Source organism: Sceloporus occidentalis, unplaced genomic scaffold (genome assembly GCF_023333645.1).
Source record: "Sceloporus occidentalis isolate IW3139 unplaced genomic scaffold, rSceOcc1.0.p SCAF_2, whole genome shotgun sequence".
In the NCBI taxonomy this organism is placed as follows: domain Eukaryota; kingdom Metazoa; phylum Chordata; class Lepidosauria; order Squamata; family Phrynosomatidae; genus Sceloporus; species Sceloporus occidentalis.
Window position 1 is genome coordinate 242,423,503 of NW_028316982.1, and position 25,973 is coordinate 242,449,475.

At 38.0% G+C, this 25,973-nt stretch overlaps 2 protein-coding genes across 8 annotated transcripts in view; one reads left to right on the plus strand and one right to left on the minus strand.

Annotated features, from left to right (window-relative positions):
• ZAR1L (zygote arrest 1 like) overlaps positions 1-16,327 on the plus strand; it is a 35,213-nt gene extending 18,886 nt beyond the window's left edge. Inside the window, exon 4 of one of the 2 annotated variants that reach the window (XM_089512536.1) lies at positions 16,238-16,327. In XM_089512536.1, coding sequence (XP_089368662.1) covers positions 16,238-16,282 — 45 coding nt within the window. In that variant the 3' untranslated portion in view covers positions 16,283-16,327. The remainder of the gene's footprint in view (positions 1-16,237) is intronic. The other variant, XM_089512534.1, reaches the window with a different exon arrangement.
• FRY (FRY microtubule binding protein) overlaps positions 1-25,973 on the minus strand; it is a 279,770-nt gene that overhangs the window by 10,820 nt on the left and 242,977 nt on the right. For 5 of the 6 annotated variants that reach the window (XM_089512531.1, XM_089512527.1, XM_089512529.1 and 2 more), the window contains 7 exons: positions 21,761-21,961; positions 20,981-21,151; positions 17,154-17,320; positions 16,229-16,418; positions 13,175-13,324; positions 10,243-10,341; positions 7,724-7,807 (listed from right to left, as the gene is read on the minus strand). In XM_089512531.1, coding sequence (XP_089368657.1) covers positions 7,724-7,807; positions 10,243-10,341; positions 13,175-13,324; positions 16,229-16,418; positions 17,154-17,320; positions 20,981-21,151; positions 21,761-21,961 — 1,062 coding nt within the window. Of the gene's footprint in view, positions 1-4,859; positions 5,617-7,723; positions 7,808-10,242; positions 10,342-13,174; positions 13,325-16,228; positions 16,419-17,153; positions 17,321-20,980; positions 21,152-21,760; positions 21,962-25,973 lie in introns of those variants that run through there. The other variant, XM_089512532.1, reaches the window with a different exon arrangement.

The following is a 25,973-nucleotide window of genomic DNA, read 5'->3' on the forward strand; positions in this document are numbered from 1 at the left end:
CTGATGATTTGGAAAACATCTAGGGTTTTTTTTAAATCATATTTATTTCTGAAGACCAATCTGAGTTAACTTTAAAAATGGAAAGAATAAAGGTACAGTTAAATTTCTGTAATCTAAACTTGTGAATGGTTCTTGTAAAGGAAGTGTGAGATTACAGATTACCCAGAGTGTCCAAATCACTAACAGAACTGAAGAGGGAGAAGATAGGGAAGCAGCTGTATAAGTGTTAGGAGATCACATGCTAAATCTCATTCAAACCCTATGGCCCTGTTTCAGAGATTTTCTTGTGAAGCAGCAGTCTGTGTCAAACAGGAAAATGCTCCTCCCCCCTGCCCCAGGTATGCTAGGCTCAGACAGCACCAATTACCTATTATGAGAAAGAGGATAGGGATCAAATTTACAATCAGCCCTTCCCCAACAGTTGGCATCTAGTCAAAGAAGACTGTTTCCTATCTTTTCAACAGAGAGTCTGGGCAACTCATGTGTCAGAAGCATCATTTTCAAGGATAACCACAACTTCTGTCCCTCACTAGATCAGGTTTGATAACCTCCATGTTTACAAGTCTGATAGACAGCTGTTCCATCACTCCCTAAGAAACAGACATGGTTGGAGAAGAGCACACAATCCAGCAATCATTGTACAAAGCCCCATTGAATGAATGGGGGTTGCCCACCAGATGTTCTCTAATTGAATAAAATTCTAAGGTTAGTATGAAGAAGAGGATGGGTATAACCCAAGAGCATATAAAATGTCACGTCAATATCCTTTTATATCAACTTTTAAAATTTCAGTTGGTTTGCACCATAAAAGCCAACTGCAACAATGCAGTAACAAATACCTGCTATGCCTCTATCCCAGAGTAAATAAATTTCTAAGAACTCACTATATATCCCTATCAAAACCGAAGCATTTTGATACAGGTTGTTTTCCCTTTTCTTATTGGGTACTAAACCCTAATTCAGGAATGAAAATATACAGTCTTCCAAATGTTAAGTGCAACTTCCATTCACTACTGCCTACTCTGGCTTGAGCAGATAGGAACTACAGTTCAATAATATATGGAGGGACTTATGATCTATATCCCTAATCAGACTTTTAAAAAATACTTATTGTATTGAGAGAAGTAAAAACCACATTTTCTTGTCTTAAAGAAGATCACTATGATAATACTTGACAACTATTGAGCTTTTAAAAAATTCTTTAACAGTCTTCACTGCATATACAATAAATTTCATCTTTTTGCACCTCTTAAACAGCCATTACCAAATATTCTGAAATAGCTGGCATGCCCTGTTATATATGCAATTAATCCAACTATCAACATGTCTAAACCAATTAGTTGAAAACAATGGGCAGGCCCATTCGTAACATCTGAATGCAATTGATAAACGCTGGATGACTTCACCCCACGCACCACTTTTAGAAGATGGATGTATCTTGATTGAACACAGTCAAGATTGGACAAATTGTTCTTGTTGTTATGTATCTTCAAGTTAACTAAGACCTAAGGTGACCATATCACTGGATTTTCTTGGCAAGATTTATTCAGAGGAGGTTTCCTATTGTCTTCCTATGAAGCTGAGAGGGTATGACTTATACAAGGTCACCCAAGTATGTTTCGACGACTCAGAAGGGCTTTGAAACCTGTTTTCCCAGAGTCCTACTCCAGCACTGAAGCCACTTTACCACATTGGTTCCTATAGCAAATTTGCTGTTGTTGTTAACCCTGCCCTGACTCATAGTGACCCTGTGGATGAGACATCTCCAAGACCTCCACTGCTCTGCTTAGGTCAACACTGTTTCCTTCCTGATTGAGTCTTAACTATCTGGCGTGCAGCCTTCCTCTCTTTCTGCTACCCCTCTAGCTTTCCTAGCATTATTGCCTTTGTGGAGTCGAAGGATTTCATGGTCAGAATCCATAGTTTTTTGTGGGGTTTTCAGGCTATGTGGCCATGTTCTAGAAGGGTTTCTTCCTGGCGTTTTGCCAGCATCTTGAGAGAATCTGAAGCATTCTCTGAAGATGCCAGCCACAGATGCTGACGAAACGGCAGGAAGAAACTCTTCTAGAACATGGCCACATAGCCTGAAAAACCCACAAAAAACTATTATTCCTTTTCCAGACTAACCTCCAGCTGAATTAACCAAATTGATCCATTTACTCTTTCACCGCTTCTCCTGATGGTCTCTTGGAATAATTCGACCTGTGTCGATTCTTAGTTACAAAATTTGTAACTAAGTACACTGTACTGGGGATACTGTATTCTGTCTTGATGTTTATGTGTATTTTTAGCAGAAAGAGAGAGGGTTATGGGAATCAGATAATTTTTTATTATTGTCTGTATATCTGTTTTTACTGGACTGTTGTTACCCGCCTAGATCCTGGAAGGGAGAGGCAGGATATAAATAAATATTTTATTATTATTATGATTATTTATTATGCCTTCTCATGATGCCAGCCTCAGTTTGATCATCTTGGGCCCTGGACAGACAGGCCTTTTAGCACGTAACAAATACATGCTAGGGTTGCATCGGGGCATTGCTTACCGATGCCCCATAACCCTAGCACATATTCCGTACGTCAAAATGGCAGTGCCCTGTACACATGGGCGCCACCATTTTGACGCAATGGACACTTAGCGTCCGCACGTCACAGCCCACTTGTGATATTGCAAGTGCACCATTGGCGCACTCAGGTGTCACAAGCAAAGTGCACTCCCTTTGCTGTGCGAGGGAACCGTGCAGTTTGTCTGCTGTGGCTTCCTCGTGCAGCAAAACAAGGTGCCGGCAGACCGCCCTTTTTGGGTGGTCTGTACCCTGCCTTGGCTTCCAAGAAGAGTTCATGCTTGATCTGTTCTAGGATCCATTTGTTTGTCTTTTTGGCTGCCCACAGTATCCTCAGCACTCTTCCCCAGCTCCATATCTAAATTAGTAGATTTTCTTTTTATCTGCTTTATTAATGCACCAGCTCTCACATAGTGATTGGGAATACAGTGGCTTAGATGATTCTGACTTTACTGCTCAATTGTATATCTTTAATTTTTAGAATCTTGTCTAGTTCTTTTATAGCTGCTATTCCCATTCATAGTCTTTTCCTGACTTCTTGACTGTAGTCTCCATTTTGAACAATGTGTGATCCAAGGTACGGGAACTTTTTAACTATTTCGATTTTCTCATTGTCCAGGTTGAATTTATATAGATCTTCCATGGTCATTAATTTCATTTTTTTTATGTTCTGCTTTAAATCTGCCTTTGCACTTTCTTCTTTGATTTTTCTTAGTAATTGTTTCAAGTCTGTGATGTTTTCGGCTGGTAGCATGGTGTAATGCACATATTTTACATTGGTGATGTTCCTTCTTCCTATCTTTACTCTTTCTTCTGAGCTTAAACCAGCTTTTTATATTTTTCTGCATTATATTTTCTGCATACAAGTTGAACAAATAAGGTGACAGAATGTAGCCTTGCCTGACTCCTTTCTAACTGGGAACCATTCTGTTTCTCTGCCTTCTCTTCTCACAGTAGCCTCTTGTGCTAAGTACAGATATTTCATTATGACCATCAGTTGTCATGGTACTCCCATTTCTTTGGGACCATTCTATAGCTTTTCGTGATCTATGGAGTCAAAACATTTGCTTTGTTATAGTGTATAAAGCATATGCTGATTCATTCTTGGAATTTTTTCTGTGCTCCATTAGCTAGTGCATGTTTGCAATGTGGTCTCTAGTGCCTCTCCCTTTCCTGAAACCTGCTTGCATCTCTGGGATTTCTCTCTCCATGTAGCAAGTTTACCACATTATAATATCTGCATCAGTTACCTCTGCTGATGGTTCTCAACATCCTTTTCTGTCAAAGAAAACCAGGTGTGTGTGCACTGCACAAAACAAAACGCTCCTAAAAGGCAACTCCTATCCTGAAGTACTGTTAATGGAAAACAAATGACTGATATCTGTAGTGCAGAACAAGAGTATACTACATACAAGAATATAGCTAAATATCAGACTAAGTTGTAATTCAAAACAGGAAATTGCTGCTGTACTAGTCTGAGAAAATAAAACAGGTGACACTTTTTTGGGCCAGCTTCTGTTGATTTTCTAAAATATATATTCTGAAGCAGGGATCAAACACTATGAAATGGGGAGGGGAGGAAAGAATATAACCAGGCCTCAAAAAATCAGTAGAGAGGTTGGGACAGTGCCATTGGCGGTGTTCCCAGCAAACCTGCCTTAAATTGTATAATGAAGTGAGAGCAGTTGCCAGGAAAGAGTCCAGCCATGCCAGCCCAGATTAGGAAACCTTAAAATAGAAAGAGGAGGATGTGGAAATTTGTGTATGGTCCAAAGGTTGCTTTCAAGTTAATGCTTACATTACCCTAGACTAGCCAAATCCTTATGGAAAAGTAATGGAGCAGGAACAGTTGAACCTTAAAATGTTACAAATAATGAGAGTATTATCAGCATGACCACCTAAGCCTGGCCATAAGAGACAGAAAAGGCACAGGGAAAGGACATGTTGGGCACAACCATTAGCTGGAGAAACAACTGTTACTGGGAGACTGCAACTATTCCTCCCCCAGGATGAATTCTCAGGTAGAGGAAAGAACAAACTAGAAATATGGATGAAAGAGAATAGTATAGTACCTTTCACATCAATCAGATTATAATAGATTATAATGAGTGTAATGAAGTCCAGACCTTTAAGAGCTTCTTTCCAATATAGTTTCATGAAAGTGAAAATTTCACTTAATGCAGAATTCCTATCTAAGTTTGAAAGTACGCAAAAATATATTTTAAAAAATGCATAAGCCAAACCTGTCTTTTATGTTCAATTCGTAAAAGATAGTGGAATCATCTTGGAGTCTGGACTTGCAAAAATTAATTACAGGACATTATGGGGGCCCAGAGAGCCAATGTTGCTTGAATGTTAGACCTGGACTCTGGGAGACCAGGGTTTGATCCCTGCTCAGCCATAGAAATCCACTGGGTAATCTTGAGCAAGTCGTCCTCTCAGCATAAGACAAACCTCCTCTGAACAAACATTTCCAAGAACACCCTAGGATGTGGCTGCCATGCATTCTGATTGACTTGAAGGTACATCAAGACAACAACAATAGTGACTTATTTCCCTCTTTACTTTCTGACCACTGCCGTCACTGCCATTAGGCACCATCTATCACCAGAAGCCACTTGCTTTGCTTTTCTAATGTGTAGAATGAGATTTCAGGGGACTGTAGAAGAGCAAGGAAGGAAAATCCTTCTAAAAGTACTACATGCACTTTCTGATAGTCCAGCGCTTCTCTCTCCTAAAGAACATAGTGTGAAGGGCAAGATCAGCCCTTCATACAACCAAATGCTGTAGCCAGCGTTATTTCCTTCCATCTCACTCGAAAGAATTTTGCTCTAGCTTCCAGTTGCCCTGGAATTGCCAGGACAACCAACTGGATTAGTTGGAACAAATTGGATTAAAACAATTGCTATCTGGAAATTGCAACTATTCCTCCCCCAGGATGAATTCCCAGATAGAGGAAGGAACAGACTAGAAACTAACCTTCATTGCCAGGCTAATAGTGTCTCTTCTCCTTCCACATCCCTTTGTTTGTGTATCTTTTAAAGTTTGCTCACCTGAGGAAAAGGCCTGCATTTTATTTTTTCACTGAAGTGAACTGATTTAGGAAACATCTGTCTGAAACGTGCAGCAATAATAACATAAAATAGCTAGTGTTGAGTGATATTGTGTAATGAGGATTATGTGATTTGCCATGACAGTTAAATACTAGGTCTGGCTAAGTGGCTAGTCTCTTTTCTTAATAGGATTTAGAGTTATATATTGCTTTCAGTGGTTTGGGATATAGGTGTTGTTGCTTTTTTAAACACTTACAAATGCATGGCATCTTTTTGAACACAGAAGGGATGGTAGTTTAATTATTTGGGAGTATTTAACAGTATATTTGTGATGTACTTAGGTTTTATTATTTTTGTAGTTATGCATAAAATTTTATGCATATATTATGCAGCAACTGCAATCTGTAAATATTATGTCAGACACAAAAAGATGAGGCAAACTGTTATCAAATGCAGAATTCTAAGGACAGCTATTTTTCAGAATGACTTTGCATTATAAGATACATCTCAACGCTTCCTTTCATATCTTGAGATATTATCTGTCTATTTAAAATCTTACTGAATGTAAAAGAACACAATAATTAGCCATTAAATTTACCTGTTAAAATTCATGAACAGCAATGAAGAATTGAATGTTTTCTGGAAACAGCTTGACTGTTCAGAAAAGATGCCAACATGGCATTGGAAGATTTCTTGGATTGTATTTTCTTTGAAAACCTACTGCTACTTGGCATGGAAAAAGGCAGGAAAATTCAGTTTTAGGCCAGGAAGGTTGTGGGTTGAATGGTTTGCCAAGAACCATGGTATGCTTCAAATAACTATGTTCAGTGATAACTACAAGTTTTGACCGGGACAAAACAAATGATGACTAGAGTGTGATTCTATGTATGTCTAGTCAAAAGCAATTCCCACTGAATTTAGACTGTTTCAAGAAACTGTATACAATAGAGTCTAATCACAAATATGTGCTCATTTTTAAGGAATCAATACATACTGGTAAGGACTACCCACAAAAAGGACATTATTTTCCCCCATCACTTGTGAAATCTTTTTTTTTAGTGTAAGCCATTAAGTGATATAAAGGGTTTAATATAATGCTTAATATAATTCACACCCTGATATAGCACTTCAGTAAAATCAGATTCACTTGACAAAAACCACTTTCCTCTTTCAGTCATTAGAATAAAGAGAAACATTAGGTTTTAATGTACATCTTCTCTTTTTTAAAACCATAATAAATTCACCAGTACTGTTCATTTAAATTAGAGTTGAGATACTTGTAGTTCTTTAGATATTGTTGAGTGACAGTTCCCATGCTCCCTAACTGGGGATGAGGGGAACTACATTCCAACAATATCCAGAGACCACAGGTGTCTGACCTCTGCTTTTCCAAAATTATATCAAACAAGGTGGTGGAAAGCTTACTCAGCAATATTGCTAAAAAGGGTTCAATACAGAGTAAACAGAGCTCAAACGCAGAAGAAAAGATCTAAGGTCTGGTGCAAAGACCTCAAAGCTGCTTGTGCAAACTTTCCTTCATCCTGTGTTGCTCAAAACCAAGAGGAGAATCAGCATAAAAGGATAAAACAGATGATGCAAGGAAGCAAGGCAATAAGCAGGTTTTTAAGAGGTGCAAACCCCAACAGAACAGTAAAATCAGGGAATTATGAAGATTAATAGTTAACAGACATGGAAAGGCAAAGAAAAATAAATCTAGTTCTTACAACACCCACACACAACATGGAGTAACTAAAGAGCATCTCCAGATACTAAGGCTAATGGGAAAGGACTTCCAGGCAGATTGGATCTGTTTTTCTAAAAATTAAACACTCAAAATTAATTTAGTGAGACTTACTTTTCTTTTACCAAATAGTAGAGGATAGGTACCTCTTCCCTGGGCCCTAAAATACTTGAGCACACTAACTAAGACATGCTGGAGAATAATGGGGGAAGTACAGCACCTACTTAATATTAAATACTATGTTTGCTCTGATATTATATTGTGCCTATGATCTCAAACAAACACAATACACATGAAAGTCTTTCCTCTAGTTAAAATAATACAAAATTGTTAAGTGTGGAAACAAGAGAACAGAAAATGTTTTACCTTTTCCTCTGAGTCTCCTGGCTGACACGTGATAACACCATCTGTTGAACCTCCAGCAAATGTTGCCTTGCAGTTTGCCAGCCACTGTTTTTGTGGGAAAGTAAGAAAATATCAGAAATACAATCAACAAACTGCTTTGAAGCCATAGCTTGATCACTTAGAACTGTTACTTTTGATTATGTTTTTGAGATATTGGTGAGTAAGATTTTGTTAACATGAGTTCACAAAATACTGATTTCCAAGTAAGTTTACATCATAAAATAGATGAATCAATGTGCTAAATTCTTAACTGAGGACAAGATTAAACAGTAAATAATTCAAATGTAAATGCATTAGCTGTGCAATTCCAAGAATGTTTGCTAAGAAGTAAGTACAACAAGGTTCCATGAAATCCAGAACTGCAGCTTAAGTATTTATTCATTTATTGAATTTTTATCCTGCCTTTCTCTCAAGATGGGATTCAAGGTGGCTCACAATAAATTCAAAAGATCAAGCTAAGACATTAATTTACAAAAGCTATGTAAGAATTAAACAACAGTATTATTTAAAAACATTATTAAAAAGACTTAAACACTCAAAACATATTTAAAGATTAAAAAATACAGTACACCACTTTGCACATAAAATCAGATCTCAAACAGATCTCCTATGTAAGGTAGGTCCACAGCCTAGGAACAGCAACAGAGAAGGCTCACTCTCAAGTCCTCACCAACTGTGCCTGTGAAAGTGGTGAGATTGAGAGAAATCCCCACCCCTGTAAGCTTCCACTGGCTTGTATAAATAAGATACAATCTTTTTGGATAGTCTGGACCCAAGCCACGTAGGGCTTTGAAGGTCAAAACCAGAACTGTGAATTCTGTCCGGAAAAGGACAGCTAGCCAATGGAGCTGTTTCAGCAATGGAGCCACATGTTCCCTGTAAACAAGCCTGGTCAACAGCTTGGCTGCAGCATTTTAGACCCACTAAAGTTTTGCAACAGTTTCCAAAGGCAGCCCCACATAGAGTGTGTTACAGCAGTCCCAATGGGATGTAGTCGAGACATGTGTCACCACAGCCAGATCTGACTTCTCAAGAAATGGGCATACATGGCATACTAGATTTAATAATGCAATACACTCCTGGCCACAGCCAGAACCTGGGCATCCAGGCTCAGATAAACCTGAGATTTCAGTGTAACCAGCATAGGCACCTCTCTCTTGTCTGGATTAAGTTTCAATTTGTTCACCCTCATCCCGTCCATTACTGACAGCAGACACTGGTTTAGTAAAGAAACAGCTTCCTTGGAATTGGAGGGAAAGGAGATATACCATATATACTTGACTGTAAGTTGACCTCATGTATAACTCAAGGGCAATTTTTGGGGCCAAAACTGTGGATTTTGATACAACCTGTGGATAAGTCGAGGGCACTCTCTGTCCCTGCCTCCGGTTAAGAAGGAAGCTGTCAGCGGTTAAGAAGGAAGTGTGAGGTGTTCAGCAGCAACTCCCAATCAATCAACACACACAAACCACACATGCAAACATACACAGGCATGCGGGGGAAGGCAGATGGGAAGGAAAGCACACTCTGTCTCAGCAGCTGTTTAGAAGGACACTGGCTTGTCATGTATATAAGTTGACCCAGGATTCTGGAGTTAAACATTTGGGGGCATAAATTTCTTGACTTATAGTCAAGTATATACCGTAAGAATTGTGTGTCATCAGCATACTTAGAGATTGGCTGATGGTTCTCTAGTATATTGGGGTCCAGGGAGGATTCCGCCCCGCCCCCCAAATAATGGCCTCACCACAGCCTCTTTTAGACCAAAGGGAAACCTGCCTTGATGTAGTGAGACATTCACTATAGCCACAAAGGGCATGGCTTTCACCTCTGCAAGGATACTGTCCACATCCTCAGGTTGCACAAATTGAAATATATCCAATGACACTGGACAAGCAGGGGCCAAGGCTATATCCACCAGACCGGTACCAACTACTGCATCCATTTCAGAGTGGATCTGAGAGATTTTATTCACAGTGCCGTGCAAACTCTTCACAGTGGGCTACTGAATGGTTTACCCACTGCTCTTGTGGGGCAAAATGTAAAAGGCCCCTGCCCACTCAAGACAGCTCTACTGGACGACACTGCGAATGCAGTGGTGGCAGTGAAGAAAGATTTATTTCCTACCACCACTGCTAAGGCATAGGCTTTTCCATGAGCCCCATCGGACTCATTCTGAATGTTCCACCATCATTGCTCAAATCTCTGTCCCACTCATTTCATCACCACCAGCTCCCGAGTGAACCAGGGTGTTCACTTTACTCTACTCTGCGGAATACCTATTTTAGTTTTAGCTCTTATCCTGTGAGTTACATAGTCTGAAAACAAAGAAAATACAGTGATATAATATTATAAATAATCCCATATCTGACTAGAAAAAAAGCAAACTGATTATATAATTTCTGTGCATATTTGAAATTTTAAAGTACCTTGGCACTACTATGAATATATGAAAAATAAAAGAAAGAAAGCATACTTACAGAAAGTGTTGCTTCTTTCCTGTTGTTATATGTGTCTAAATATTCTTGCAGTTCCAAAACACTAAATTTTAGTTTCTCAAGAAGTCCACATGAAAGAAGCTGAAAACATACAAGGTAGACATTGTAGTGAGCATTACTTATTTATTTGTATTTGTCCTGCAGACCAAATAAGTCAAAATATCAAGTTCAAGAACCTGATAATGGACGTCTGATTATCATCTTGTCTGAGTCGCTTATATTATTCATGTATTATTGTCTTCTGATCTTTCTGTATTATCACATTTGGACTCTGTATATTTAGTGATTGTGGAATCAATATGTCCAGAGAAGAGCAGCCAATTTGTCAAAGGTCTGGAACCATTTAGGGAATGAGAGAATAGAATAGAATGGAATGGAAAAGAAGACCAAAGGAAACACTATAACTATTTTTAAATATCTGAAGGGATGCCATGTAGAAGATGGAGCAAGCTGGATTTTTGCTGCTCCAGAGACTAGAACATGAGCCAATGGATTCATATTACAAGAAAAGAGATTATACCTAAATATTGAGATGAATGTCTTTACTGTAAGAGCTGTTCAATTGTGGAATGGGCTTCCTCAGCATGTGGATACCTTCTCTCTTTGAGGTCTTTAAACAGAGTTTGGATGGACATCTTTCAGGAGTATTTTAGTTGTGTATTCCTGCATGGCAGGGGGTTGGACGAGATTGCTCTTGCAGTCCCACCCAACACTAAAATACTATGTTTCTACCTGTTTCATATCGGTCGGAATGGCTACAAATCCCATCTTTCAAATTCTCTTCCTTCTTAAAAGTTATGCAATGAATTCCTAATTGGTTTTCTAAATACTTAATCTGAACTGTGGGCACTGCTTCTTTCTTATTAGTTTCCACTAAAACATTCCAAAGCCTTCTCCCCAAAAATATTTCCTTTGAATTGAGCAATTTCGAAATTTGCTCATAATTTCTGATCAACCTCCTGATATTTCCTCCATAACGATCTCCTACTGATATGTGATGATGTAACAGACTTGGCTGCAAAAGAGACAGAATCTTGAGTGGCATCTGCCACAAATTGTATCACTTTCTAAATCCTTTTTACTGTACATTGCAAGCCATGTGCCCTACACCTACTTTTCCTCTAATATTCCACCCTGACAGCAATACAGCTGTACCAAATAGTAATGCTGCCACTAAAGGTCTTACAGCTTGCAGTCTCATGTGTTTTCTTCAATGCCCTGTCTGCTCACCTTTCATCCTTGTTAATATGTCACCTTCCTTATTCACCAAGTTCCTAAAATTAATGCTGCTAGTAGTGCATCCAACATTGGAACAGCTTACTGTTCCATTACTTGATTCTCAAAGTTATACAATTTCTGAGACATACTTGACAAATAAACACATGCTATTTACTGGAGCTTCCCATTCTAATGCAGTCAGCTCCTTAAATATGTCTGGCAATTTCATATTCTTAGGCACTGTTTTTCTCAAAACCAAGCTCCTCTTCACCGTAACTGAAATGCTAATATTTCCCTGAATCATTTTGTTACTTTGATTCACTTGCTCTCCGCCTAGCATTTTTAACACTTTGTGCGTTAATGACCTAAAAGCATCTGCTGTAAAAAAGTCTATGGCACCTCATACTCTGCTTCACCACATGATGAAGTATCATTTTCCCCATCACTCAGCTCTTCCTATATTGTCTCAATCAGTTCAGGTTCTCCTTCATACTAATCTGAGAAATCTGACTCTGGGTTTCACTCTGGTACATTTAAATTGATAACTGCCTCACACTTAATTGGAACCACCTCATTCAAAATTAAATGTCTAGATTTAGTCTTGCATTTCTTCCTCCTTGCCTCTCTTCACTCTGCAGACTTTGCACTCCCCTGAACTCCATTAGCTGAAAAATCTCTTAAAGTCTGATTAATATTTTTTCTGTTGAAGTGAGTTCATTATATTTCTATCCACATACCTACCTTTCTTGTGAGAAATTCATTAGGGAACTCATATAAACAGAAACATTTAAATTCATTCTAGTGCTGCAATCATTTAATTATTGTTTCAATTATTTTATGGCTAAATCTTGAAGCATGTACATCAAACAGAAGGTGGAGCAGTTTTAATTGCAGCCTCTAGTTCCTTATTAACCATGTCTCTAATTCAAGAGTTTATTTTGTCTAAATCAGACCTTCCTCTTGAATTCACTGTCAACACAGGGAAAGATAGCTGCTAACCTGAAAAAAATTGTTGTTGCAAAAAAAATCACACCAGGGACAGACTGTGTGTGCTTAAACATTGAAGAAAACTGATGCAGGTCATTGGGCAACATGGAGGTGTTTCAAATCTCTGTTCTCCCATCCTGTTTACATTAATGGATTGTTCTGGCATTCAGCACTGTTTAAGGCTTTAAACCACTGGCACTGTGAATTCAGACTAGATGCATATTTGCAGTCAGTGCAATTACTGCAAAACCTGTGTTATGTGATATTCATAAAAAGCTGCAATCGACAACCTAGCTGCTGTAGCCAGATTATCTCTGACAAAGAAAGACTAAGATGGTGGACCAGTTGAAGCTTTGTCCAGGCACTTTGAGTCATAGAGTCTACCTGTACTTCCACTGATAGAGATAGGTCCTTACTCACTCCTTCAGATGGATATAATGGATATAATGGGGCTCATGCGCACCGTGTGGACGTTGTGCCATTCTCCCACTCTCCTGGCGGCTTCCACATAAGCTGGAAGCCGCCTATAATTAACCCACATATAGCACGGGCTCACTGTATAATAAATATAAGGCCTTCTATTAAGCCTCAACATGTATTTCCAAACGAGCTGACAAGTCTATATAGGAAAGATAAAATGAATTTATCTTTACCGCAATGGTTGCAATGTATGACTTCTCAATATGTCTGGTTGTGCTTATATACTCACAGTTTCAGCATCTACAAAAAGAGTAGGGCATTCCGAACATGATGTCAGCATCTGCGATGAGCTCACAAACTTTGATCCTATTCCTCGCAGATTGTCACCAAGGTAGCTGGCAGCATCACAAGTTAGAAAGCAGAATCTTTTCTGGATATTCTGTAAAGCAAAATTATGCTCAATACATATGCTGTTTAAATTAATGCATACGTAACCTTTATAAATACAATGTGTGTTCTACATTTATAAATACAATAGCAGCATCTCATCTTTCTGTATATTGCAGAGGAGAAATACATGTGTCCTGTGGGTTGTGAGAGACTATTTCTATAAGGTTATCAAAATGCATTATGATTTGACTATAAAGTATTACAGTAAGTTTCTATAAACAAGTCCAACTCTTTGTACTGCTAGCTAAAAGATGGTATTCTTGTTTTGTACCTCTTCCCTGTTCTTTCCTGTTAGCTTTCAGGCAGCTTTGACTCATTCTGTTTCTGTCATCAGTAACAACCAACATGTCAATTCTCTGCCCATTTTGGGCATTGTTTTGTTACTACCCAATGCCAAATGTCCTATCAAACAACATAATGAGTGTTCTGATGCCAAGTTTACAGGAGGGGAAATCATGAGAGAAGCTTCTGTGTAGCTTTCCCTTCTGGCCAGAACTGGTTGGCAAGAGTGTTATCTGCTGCTTGTGAGAGTTCCAGTATACTGAGTTGCAGCTGGAAGCTAATCTGCACCAAGACGCTTCCTGGTTTGGTAGCTGGTAGAACCCTCAAAAGAAAGATTTTTCCTAACAGGTTCCTGCACATATGATATCATTAGTTTATGACAAACTGTTCAAGCCACCTAGAAACACAAACAACTACCCTATAAATTTAAGACCTCTGTTAATTTAAAACATTGCATGATATTTTCACTCATCTTGCAAACCACCATGGGAATTTGTTCTGTTGATATCAGTGCACTGTTATGTGTCAGTCCCGCCCAGAGTGTATTGTACAACAGAATGGCAAAAGGAAGTAGTGTTGATCCTATCAGTAAATGACATTTTTTAAATATTCCTCTCTTCTGCTGAACAAAAGCAACTGAAAAAGTACACCAGGAGCACCAGGAAGAGTTTGTGGGCTGAAGGGACAGCTATAGCATTCATAATTTTTTTACTGTAAACCACTTATTTATTTCATTGTATCAAGCAGTACACAAAGAAAATAAAAGAAACAAAGAAAGAAAAAAGAAAAGAAAAGATGCAGCCACTTATAGAATGCTTCCAGTTAATGGACTGCAACAATAAAAGTGTCTAGCTATCCTAATTATTCTTAGGATAATTGCTTGGGAGCTCTGTAAAGTGAGACAGGAATAAGTAGAGATTTGATGAGCAGAAGATTTTGTGCATAAAAGAGACTATGGGAAGGGGATCATTACTTTCTTACTTTCCCAAGCTGAAGACTCTATAGTCAGGAGTGGACAAAGTACAGCCTGTATGTAGGCTGCATTCAGCCCTCAGGAAGGGTCAGTCTTCTTTTTGCAAAATGAGTGTGGAAGGTATTTCTAAGATGTTTGGAGGCCTCCTAGCCATATGGCGTAAAACATCATTTTTACAATTTTCCCCCCAAAAAACATTTTTAATCCCTCAAATGCCCTCTAGAGGTTGTGGGAGTCATTTCCACAACATTTTGGACTTCCTGGGCCAATTTAGGCCCAGGAAAGGCCTTTTTCTTTTTTAAAATGAGGTAAACATTAAGTATCTTCTTTTCACTTGTGGCCTGCCCTCATCCTAAAATGTCCCAGGAAGACCCCAAAACATGATGAAAATTGTCCTCATGTCAGGGGTGTCACTAAGGGGGGGGGGTGCGGTCCACACCAGGTGATACCCTAAGGGAGAGTGATACCTCTGCTCCCCAGACATATGCCTTTTGGCAGAGATGGACTGTGGAGTGCGCTTGCATCCTTTTAAAATATTGAAGAGATGGTGTGAGTGGGATGAGGCTCATTGGGAGGAGAAAGGAGAGGGCCCAGTTTTTTAAAAAAATAATTTTTAAAATTTAATTAAAAAAATTAAATTAATTTAAAAGTATTGTTTACATAGATTTGTACAACTGAAATGTCCATAATACAATCAAGTCAGATAAAGAAAAAAGGGAAAATTCAGCAAATACAAGAAAAGAAAAAAGGGAAAGAGAAAGAAGAAGAAACAGGAAAAAATAGAAAAAATATAAGAATAATAGTAAAAGAACTTCCTCTCCAACCGGATTTAGAATTTTTCCCTAATTCAATATCTATTGTCTTAATTAATCCCCAAAATATACTTAAAATACCAATAGATCCCATCTTAAATCATAAAATATCCTATATAATTCTTGAAAACATTATCTTGTAATTTAATCACATTTCACATATTTAAACTATCAATCCTTAAATCCCCAAGTCATTAGTGCTCCCCATTCTTTTAAAAATATTTTAAAATAATAATTATTTAAAGGTGTCCTTTAAAAACATCAAGTCTTAGCAAATTTTCACTTTAACCACATGAAACTAGGTGCATGTAATACATTCAGGCTGTGCATTGTAATTTAAAGGTATAATTTTAATGTTGCTAGTTGTTTTATGTCACAGCTATTACATTACATTCCTTGATATACTGGAATTATGATTTAAGAGTAACATCAGTACAAAAAACATTTGTGAGGATTCTGTATGGTGTAGTATGGGAGAAGGTCAATGGGTGGTGATACCATGAGTTATTGCACCAGGTGATGCCAACCTAGTGATGTCTCACGTTCCTTAGAAGCTCATTAACCTTTCACAACTGCCCATCCTTGAGGTAGTCTAATATAATGGATTACACCTGCTTTAGCCTCAGGGGGCACACTTGCCTGTCTGCCTCAGAACCCAAAATATTAATTCACCTGCAAGTACAGATCCCCCTCCCAGCCTTACAAAAGTTGACAGCCTGGGAAGAAGGCATCTAGGGAACATAACCAAAAGGTTTAACACCTGCAGTTGAGAAATAAGATATTATTAAAATGTTGATCCTGTTGATTCCTTGAACTTTTTTATTACCTTAAACAGGGAAGAGAACACATGAAAAGTATATACTGCACAGGAACCATCTGAGTCACACATGAGTTGGTTGATATGACTACGCCAAGCTTCTTCTGCATCGTCACAAGCAGCTGGTTGAAATGCAGCCAAGATAGCGGAGAAGAAAGGGGAAGGGAGAGGTGAGACATTCCTGTCACCCTCACCAAAACTGGAAAAAAAGTGAACCACAAAATCTTAGTGTAAGAACAGATAGCAAGGCTATGTGCAGATCTGTGCTTAAGTATCAGAGTTAGAGACTTCATTTTTAATAACTATTCCTTACTGAATATTTATTGCCATTACTCAATCTTAAAACAGTAACATGTTACTAATGTATTATTTTTTCATTTTTAAAAAAAATAAACTTTAAAACACTATGAGGTTTTTTTGGTAAACTGCTCCGGTTTCATAAAAAAGCAAGAAATAAATACTATATATACTCAACTATAAGTCGACCTCATATATATGTTGAGGGCAGGTTTTGGGGCCAGAATTATGGATTCTGCCATGACCCATGGATAGGTTGAGGGTAAAACCTGGAAGCTCCTTCAGTGTATGTATGTGTGCGTGTGGCAAAAGGGACTCTGAGGCTTTTTGCTTCAGTGTTTTAAGCTTTTGTTTTAGTCTTCAGGCGGCTAACGCAGGCGGGAAAACAACTTTGTTTAACAGGAATTAATCACCCAGAACTCTTTTTGCTTGGCTCAAGAGAGAAAGAAACTGCTCTCCTAACTGACCAACCGCATGGGGAAATCTAAAAGGGCTGCTATCACATTACCATACTGCCCTGTAAATAAGTCAACCTGAGATTTTGGGGTTAATTTGGGCATACATTTTAGACTTATAGACAAGTATATACGGTAGTAAAAAAAACACACACACACACACACACACACACCTCACATACCTAGCAAGAGCATATTGATCCAGCAGTCTGCCCCCCTTTTCTTCAGTCTCTGTCATATCTAGGCTAAAACTATCACTGTATTCAAAAGCTGCTGGGAGTTCGTTTGTAGAGCCAGAGAGGTCATCTTCCTGTACTGAGGTATCTTCCTCTTCCTGGGCACCTTCAGTCTAGAGGAATTGAATTGGTAACTTTTTTAGTCACATAATACACATTAATAACAAAACAAATAGATTAAAAATATTGAAATAACAGAAGATACACAGTATCTGCTAATGATTATGAGTGAGGGTAAATTCAGTATTTATTCACAGAATGTGTTTACATGAAAATACATATAGAACGTTGCAACTGTAATACAGTCAACCAACAATATATGCATCATAACAAAATGGTTGTTTCCAAAATTCAGTAATCAGCAAGTACTGATCTGCTTTGTAACTCCAGAAACAGCCTTTTCAAAAAGGCATTTTCTTCACAAGTCGATTAAAACAGTGCAAGAAGGTGTCAGGTGAGCATCCCCAGGAGCTCCAAAAAGTTGGTGGAATCCCCAAAAGGCATTGTTTCTGGTCACCACCAAACTACATTGTAAAAAAAAGGGGGAACCTAAAACAGGAAGACTTGAAAGGACAGAGTGGGCCTCGAAATATTCAAGCCCCAAGATGGGTGGGAATTTAAAAGTAATAATCAGCACCACAGTATGCAAACATCTTCATAAAATAATAGAGCTGGAAGAGACCACAAGGGCCATCAAGTTCAACCCCCCTGCCATGCAGGAACTGACAATCAGAGCACCCCTGACAGATGGCCATCCAGCCTCTGTTTAAATACCTCCAAAGAAGGAGACTCAACCACTCTCCAAGGAAATGTGTTCCACTGTTGAACAGCTCTTACTGTCAGGAAGTTCCTCCGAATGTTTAGGTGAAATCTCTTTTCCTGTAGCTTGCATCTATTGTTTCATGTCCTATTCTCTGGAGCAGAAAACAAGCTTGTTCCATCCTCAATGTGACACCCCTTCATATACATTATTATTATTATTATTATTATTATTATTATTATTATTATTAACAGGTCCACGCTAAACATACCCAGCTACCTAAGTCTCTCCTCAAAGGGTGTGGTTTCCAAACCCTTCACCATTTTGGTCACTCTCCAGCTTGTCAACATCCTTTTTGAATTGTGGTGCCCAGAACTGCACACAGTATTCCAGGTGAGGCCTGACCAAAGCAGAATAGAGTGGCACTATTATTTCCCATGATCTAGTCCCTATAATTCTATTGCTGCAGCCTAGAATTGTATTGGCCTTTTTAGCTGCTGCATCACATGTTGACTCATGTTCAACTTGTGGTCTACTAAGACTCCTAGATCTCTTTCACATGTACTGTTGTTAAGCCAGGTGTCCCCCATCCTATATCTATGTATTTCATTTTTTCTGCCTAAGTGCAGTACCTTACGTTTTTCCTTCCTGAGGTTCATTTTGTTACTTTTGGCCAAGCTTACTAATCTATTAAGATCATTTTGAATAATGATCCTCTCCTCTGGGATATTAGCTATTCCTTGTAATTTGGTGTCATCTGCAAATTTGATAAGCATGCCCTCTATTATTTCGTCAAAGTCGCTGATAAAGATGTTGAACAGCACTAGGCCCAAGACAGAACCCTGTGGCACTCCAGTGGTCACTTCTCTCCAAGATGAAGAGGAGCCATTGCTGAGCACCCTTTGGGTTCAGCTGGTCAACCAGTTACTAATCCACCTAACAGTCACACTGTCTAGCTCACATTTTACTAGCTTGTTTGCAAGAATATCATGGGGAACCTTGTCAAAGGCCTTACTGAAATCAAATGCTATGTCTACAGCATTCCTTTTGTCTACCATGCTGGTAATTTTATAATAATAAATAATAAAAAAGAGATCGTATTAGTCTGGCATGACTTGTTTTTGAGAAACCCATGTTGAATTTTTTGTGATTATGGCATCCCCTTTCTAATTGTTCACAGACTCTCTGTTTAATGATCTGCTCTAGAATCTTTCCTGGTATTGATGTCAGACTAACTGGCCGATATTTGCCCTCCTCCAGTGTACTGGGACTTCTCCAGTTCTCCAGGAGTTCTCCAAGATTATTGCCAATGGCTTTGAGATTACATATGTCAGTTCTTTTAATACCTTTGGATGTAGTTCATCTGGACCTGGAAACTTAAATTCATTTAGATTAGTTAGATATTACTGTACTACCTCTTTACTTAATTCTGTCCTGCATTTCCCTTATTGTGTCCTCTGCTCCATTTTCCTCAGATTGCATCATTTTCCTTTTCTGAGAAGTAGGCTGCTCAACTGCTTCTTTTTTTAGAGCTCCAGTAGAGCAAATTAATTCTCCCATCCTCCTGAATAGAACTAAAGGAAGGGAGACAACAACCAGCCAGACATACTGCTTCACTGCTAGTCCTAGGCTTCCATTTTTGCTCCTAGGGGCTGGGGCAACTAGTGAGAGGCAAACTATAAAGAAGATGCACATCCAGGTGGAGGATATGGGATCTTTTGGATTTTTGGTAGGTTGTTATTGGCAGTAACAAGTTTTGGAGGGTTCTCAGGTGCTCTGATATTTCCTTGAGGACTCCTTCTGAACAGAAAATATCTTTATATTCCAACACCTCCCATCCAAGTAGAAGTCTCAGAATTGGTATATGGATCCAAGTAGATTTTGAAACTATATATTCTGACCACAAGAGATTTTAAAAAGTTTTTCTTCTCCAAAAACTTTGAGCCAAAAATTTTTTGCTTGGAGTTTCACATGTGGTTTGTCAGGTAATAGGCAGGATGACTTTCAGAAAAGAAAACAGAAAACTCCATTGAATATATAGAGCCCATCTAGGGTCTTTGATTAAATAGTGCTGATAAACCTTGGTGTACAACAGTAGTGTTTAATTTAGAACGAAGTCCTTTTCATGTTTCCCTTTTTGCATTTTCTTAAATAAAAATTTAAGAAAGATGAACTGATTCTTTAAATCTCACAAGTAATTTCTAAGGATACAACAGCTTGTAATGTTTCTTGTTCAACCATTATTATTTTTCTCTAAAGCACCACCAATTTTCTGTGTAGCATTTATGCCTAACTTCCTATGCCTACATGTGTTTGAAACAAAAAACATCACTGCAACAGACTGACTGTCAACTTGCCCCACATAGAATCATAGAGTTGGAAGAGACCACAATGAAGAACTTACCTGATGATAAAATATTTAAGGTTAAAAAAAAGGCCTGTCTGCCCCTGGCTTCAATTACAGATATTTGGAAAAAAACTATTAAAGAAAGCAACTCTCCTCCCTCATAAACAAAAAAAAAACATAAATAAATATGTGGTGCGAAGCTTTTACCAACCTTTAATAATTGCATCCAAACAAGCTTTGTTTCAGGCAGCTATGCAGAAGAGCAGGTTTTTAAAAATACACACATGTATACCAAACTCAGTGTATTACTCTAAGCTACATTCCAAAAGTAGACCAAACAGGCAGAACTGAGTTCAGTGCAGGCTAATATTCAATTGAACTCCCACATTTTGGGACAAAAAGTGGAATTCATGCTTCCACCCACAGGGCAATTTTGTACTGCCCTGCTAAAGTTGGTTGAAGTGTGATGCTGGCATTTCCCAGGAACAATTTCTTGAAAAATGCATACATTTAGTTCTGGCACTAGCTATAGCTGGACATACTGCATTAAGGCAATTTTTTTTCCAAACCCTAAAATATTTTTCTTTTTACATAAGCAGGAAGAAAAAGGTATGCCAAATCTGTCTCAGTCTACTGAATAAAGATTGTTAAATACAATTCACTCACCTTTGAACTTTCAGACACTTGGAGATTATTCATTTCAGGCAAAGAAGCATTAAAACTAGAAGTTCTTGTACTGAAGGGAGGTGGAGCTGCAGAAGCCACTGAAACAGCCTCACCTGGTGTGGAAAGGGGGTCAATGTGGTTTGTGTCCTCAGAAGGGGAAAGTGTCATTATCTGTTAAAAGCAAAACAAGATTCAGATTAAGGGTGCAAGCTCTTTTACACAAGTCACACAAAGGAACATATACATAGTGCTTATGCATTCCCATTCATTTGCAAAGATGTGTTTATAGGATAACTTTGCATGGATTGTGCCAAAAACATGAAGTCATTCTCTTATGAATAGCGGTAAATAATACAGTATTTTTCATTAGTGAACACTGAAATGTTTGAACTGGTTATTTTATTAATTTGACATGCTTTCTGTGCAGATCTGAAGAAGAAATTATTTTCTCCCTGTTTGTTGTGGCATCATGCTGAAAACAGAAGCATTCTTCTCTAAATGGTATGTTATCAAATGTGAAGGGAGTTCAAATGGGCTACTTAATAGAATGTGACATATAACGTTCATGGAATAAAACACAACTTATCAGATCTGACGTTTCCTGTATTTAGAACTTCTGTCTAAGCCTTTTATGTTTGCTGACTATGAAAAATATAAAGTATTTAAGAATATACTTACCTACCTCAGGTCTATCACTTCCAATTTGCTTTGGAACTGGTTTGAATACACGGTATGTACAGTACTCCTTCTAGGAGCCTATGATTTAACTACGGTACTTACTAGCTGCGATTGCTCCAGGATTTGGCTCGTTGTTAGGTCCTCCTCCTCTGATGACTCATCAGAGTCTTCATGGTTTATTTTGTTTAGGCTGGGTGTACTTCCTGAAAGCTGGCTTTCTTCCAGAAGCTGCATATCACACTTGTCCAGACTATCAAGAGAACGTCTGCGTACTCCCCAGTTGAAATTGTCCATGCTTTCACCCTGCAATCACAGTATTAGTTTGTTTTCTCTGCCAATGTACAACTATTTCCTCCCCCCAAAAGTTTTATTTAGCAACTTTTCATAAATTGTTAAAGGTATAAATCAACAAATGTGCACACTGGGCAGAAAAAAAACCCTTTTCATATAAATTATCAACATCTAAAAAGATTTTTAAACACATGATTATGAAGCAAATTCTAAAGGGGATCTGGCAATACTTCTATTGCCTCCCACCCCCATTTCTCTTGCTTCTCAAAGTTTGGCCTTGAAAAACGTGTATTGGGGAACATACGGATTAGACCAGAGGTGCCCTTTAAAGAGCATCATCCACAAAACATTTCTGTCCACTGGAAATTATCAGAAGATATCAGAAATAATATCTTCTACTAATTGCTATTTTATCTAGCATGTGTTTATAGTATCAGCACAACAACAAACTACTATTTCAGATTTTCTGTACTACAAACATCTGGACACACTTTCAATTTAACATGCACAATGCAAGGTGTCAAACCCACAGAACCTTTACTGTATATATTCCATGTATAAGTCTAGAAATTTTAGTCAAAACATTGACCCTAAAAACCTGGGTCGACTTATTCATGGGCCCATGTAAGAACTGTACTTTAACTCTTATTTAAAAAGGAACCATGCCCCGGTGAAAGGCAAGAGCATAATCTGTTTTGGAAGCACTAACTTCCCTCTATTCTCTCATCATCCAGCTTTTAGTATGAGCACAAACAGTTGTGCCTGCTGGAATTTTGTAAGCTGTTTGGCATTGTTTTCCTTGCTTCATTCTTTAGACCCTTTGTCACATGCTCCTATGTTTTTTCCTTGACTTATACATGGGTCATATCAAAATCCGTAATTTTGGCCCCAAATATAGTTGAGTATATATGGTAGTTTAAAACCTAATCATACTTCACGGGTTAGAAATTATCTTTTAAAAATAAAATGGGCCAAAATTGAATTTTTAAATTAGATTTAAAAAAAAAATCATGCTCTATTAATACATTTTATACTGAGCTTTGGTTGTACAAAGCAATCCTAGCCTGGCTTACTGAGAGGTATATGCCACTATTGTCAGTGGGATGCATCCTCTAGTACAGGGGTAGGCAACCTTTTTGAGCTGGGGGCCGGGTTGCTGTCCCTCAGACAACTGGGGGGCCGAAGCCAAAAAATAAATAATTAAAAAATTTTTTTAAAAAAATTAAATATATAAATAAACCAGGACAAATGTAGGACAAAATTTTCAAATGGAAGACACTTTTTTTAAAAAAATGGAGGACACGCGAAAAAATTTGCTGATTTAAAAAAAAAATGTTAATATAAATGCATGTTTCTGAGGCTTCGATAGACAATTGCCCCCCAAAGGCCCCGGTGGCAATCGGCAGCAGGACCGGGCTGGGGCCGGTCCCAAGGCCTCACCGGGCCGCATCCGGCCCACGGGCCGCAGGTTGCCTACCCCTGCTCTAGTAAGTGTGCTTGGGAGTGAGGCTTCAGCCATTTACAGTCTAATAAACATTCTGAATTATGGAAATGAAGACTGTTTTCACATTTATAAATAAACACCTATAATAATGTTGGGTAGTGCTGAAATACAACACCAAATAAAGATGAGAGGGGAGGTTAATACATTAAAAGTAGATTTCTGCCATCAGTTTGACTCCTGACACAAACTCTAACACCCCGAAGCTTTAAGGAGGAGAGAATTTACTATGCAAAACTGACAATTTCCATCATAACATGTGCATAAATAATAGCTTGTGCTAGCTGTTTACTCAATTACCAAGTACTATAATGGTTCTTTGGTGACCTGGGGAAATAGCAACTTGGGATTTTCCAGTTCACCAATGTGGAACTGGACATCTAAACTACTGTCTCCACAAGGCAACTGGTAGTTTATTGTGTTCCACTGTCAGGATTCACAACATTTTAAACTCTTTCACCACATTCTCATTTGACAGTGTAGAATTCCTGGCATTCCAAATGTGTTTCAATGCTCGTTTCAACACTAACTATAGCTACTGTGTTGAGTGTCCACTCATAACATTGCCCTTCCTGCTCTCTTTTCTGTTCTGATTGGCCAAAACATGGCAGAGGACACAGTACAGTGCTGCAGGCTTTACTCTTCCAGCATGACTATCAAATTTCTATTACTAGCACAGAAACTAGGTTGGTTGAATCTCTTGAGCAATACTGTGAAACTTATAAAAATTTCTGAGGTGCTTCAGCACATCAGAAGAATGCTTGTTCTATATGTGACTACTGTTATCGCAGGATGCCTACCATAGTCATTACACAATAGTGAAGCTCTACGTAACTTAAATTAAAAATACAGCTTGACAATGTAAGTGCATTTTGAAAACTCTAAAATGTTTCTAAAGCATAGCATAAAGTGAAAATAGCAGCTTCGAGCATGTAAACATTCACACACATACACACACAGTAAAAGAGGAGAATATATAATACAAACAATGCTTTACATCTATTAGCACATGTGAGTTCAAATAGCATTATCTTACCTGAAGTTCCTGAATAGCAGATATAACAAACAGGAAACAAATAAAGAAAAGCATTTGTAAACATACTTAGTCATTTTGGAGTAAACATGCTCTTATAGTCATTCTCCCTAAACACTAATTTACTGCAACTGAACTGACGAATTTATTCCTATCCTTAATTTAATATTTTTTTTCATGATTCTGGCTTTCATAGTCTCAGTCAAGATGCTAAATTACTACATCTTGTAGACAATCTTAACAATGGCAGTCTTAATAAGTAATAACATTAAGGTGGAAAACAAGGTAAAAAAGTTACTTTGGCCTAAAAGTATATCATTTATGCATAATACTCACTTAACTGGAAATAACTCCCACTGAGCTCAATGGGACATACTTATCGAAGAGATATGTATAGGAATGCAGTGTAAAACTAAACTATTGCTGCCTTTCAGGCCAGAATTTGTTTTTATATTTTTATTTGTTTGAAAAGTTCTTTGTAAGGCATTTCAGAGAAAAGAAGTTAGATACAATAACAGGAAACACATTACAGCACTGCCTAATAATGCAGCTATTGTTAAAAATGAATGTGTTTTTCCATTATACGCCTCACTTTTTAAAGCTTTATATTTTGAAAACAATTGTTACAGCATGGAGCTGGCTTGTCTTCTGATATATGGGTATTGAACATGGGTCATAAAACTCCTAGACTTTCAAATAAGCATGTGGAATCTGTAGTGGGACCAGTGATGTGATGGTAAATTCTGAAGTGCAGGACTGTCATGACTGTCCCCATAATCTAAGCCTCAAGCCTCAAAAAATGCAGGAGCTACTTTGATTCATATCAGGACACCAGCTTGAGTAGTTATAGTTGCTACCTGGAACAGGTAGCAATGTTTACCAATAATCGTTTTCAGGGTTTGGTTTAAAAGCAATCTCTTTGTCCAATTCAGGCAACAGACTTCTGACATACTAAATTAAGTTAAACTGAATTGGATCAGTTTCTGAAAATTGGCAACTCTGGACTTTCAGTACCTTCAGTTAAAGTAATGTAAATGATACAGTTTTGAAGACTGTTGTCCTATACATACTTACTAGGGAGTAAATCTCAATGACCACAGTGGTCATTTTGGAGTAAACATGTACAAGATTGGAATACAAACAGCTCTAATACTTGCTAGTGGTGAAAAATGATAATATGTCAAACTGAGCATTTATTTTAAATCATGCACTGTATATTGTTCTCATACACTGAACTGATTTTAGTCAAAATGAAAAACACTCGGCAGCTTTAAAGTAATATTAAGACATTTATGTAGTTGGTAACCTTTTTCTGACATGTTTAAAAATTATTTTGTTTGTCCAGTAGACTTGACTGACTTAAACAAGTTCTACAAATTAATGCTGCTTTGCAAGAGCCAGCTACTTCTCCAGTTTTTATATTTTCAATGTTATTTATTTCTTTATAGTTCTGTGCAGTTACTGGGTTGCAGTTACTAAACATCTCATGT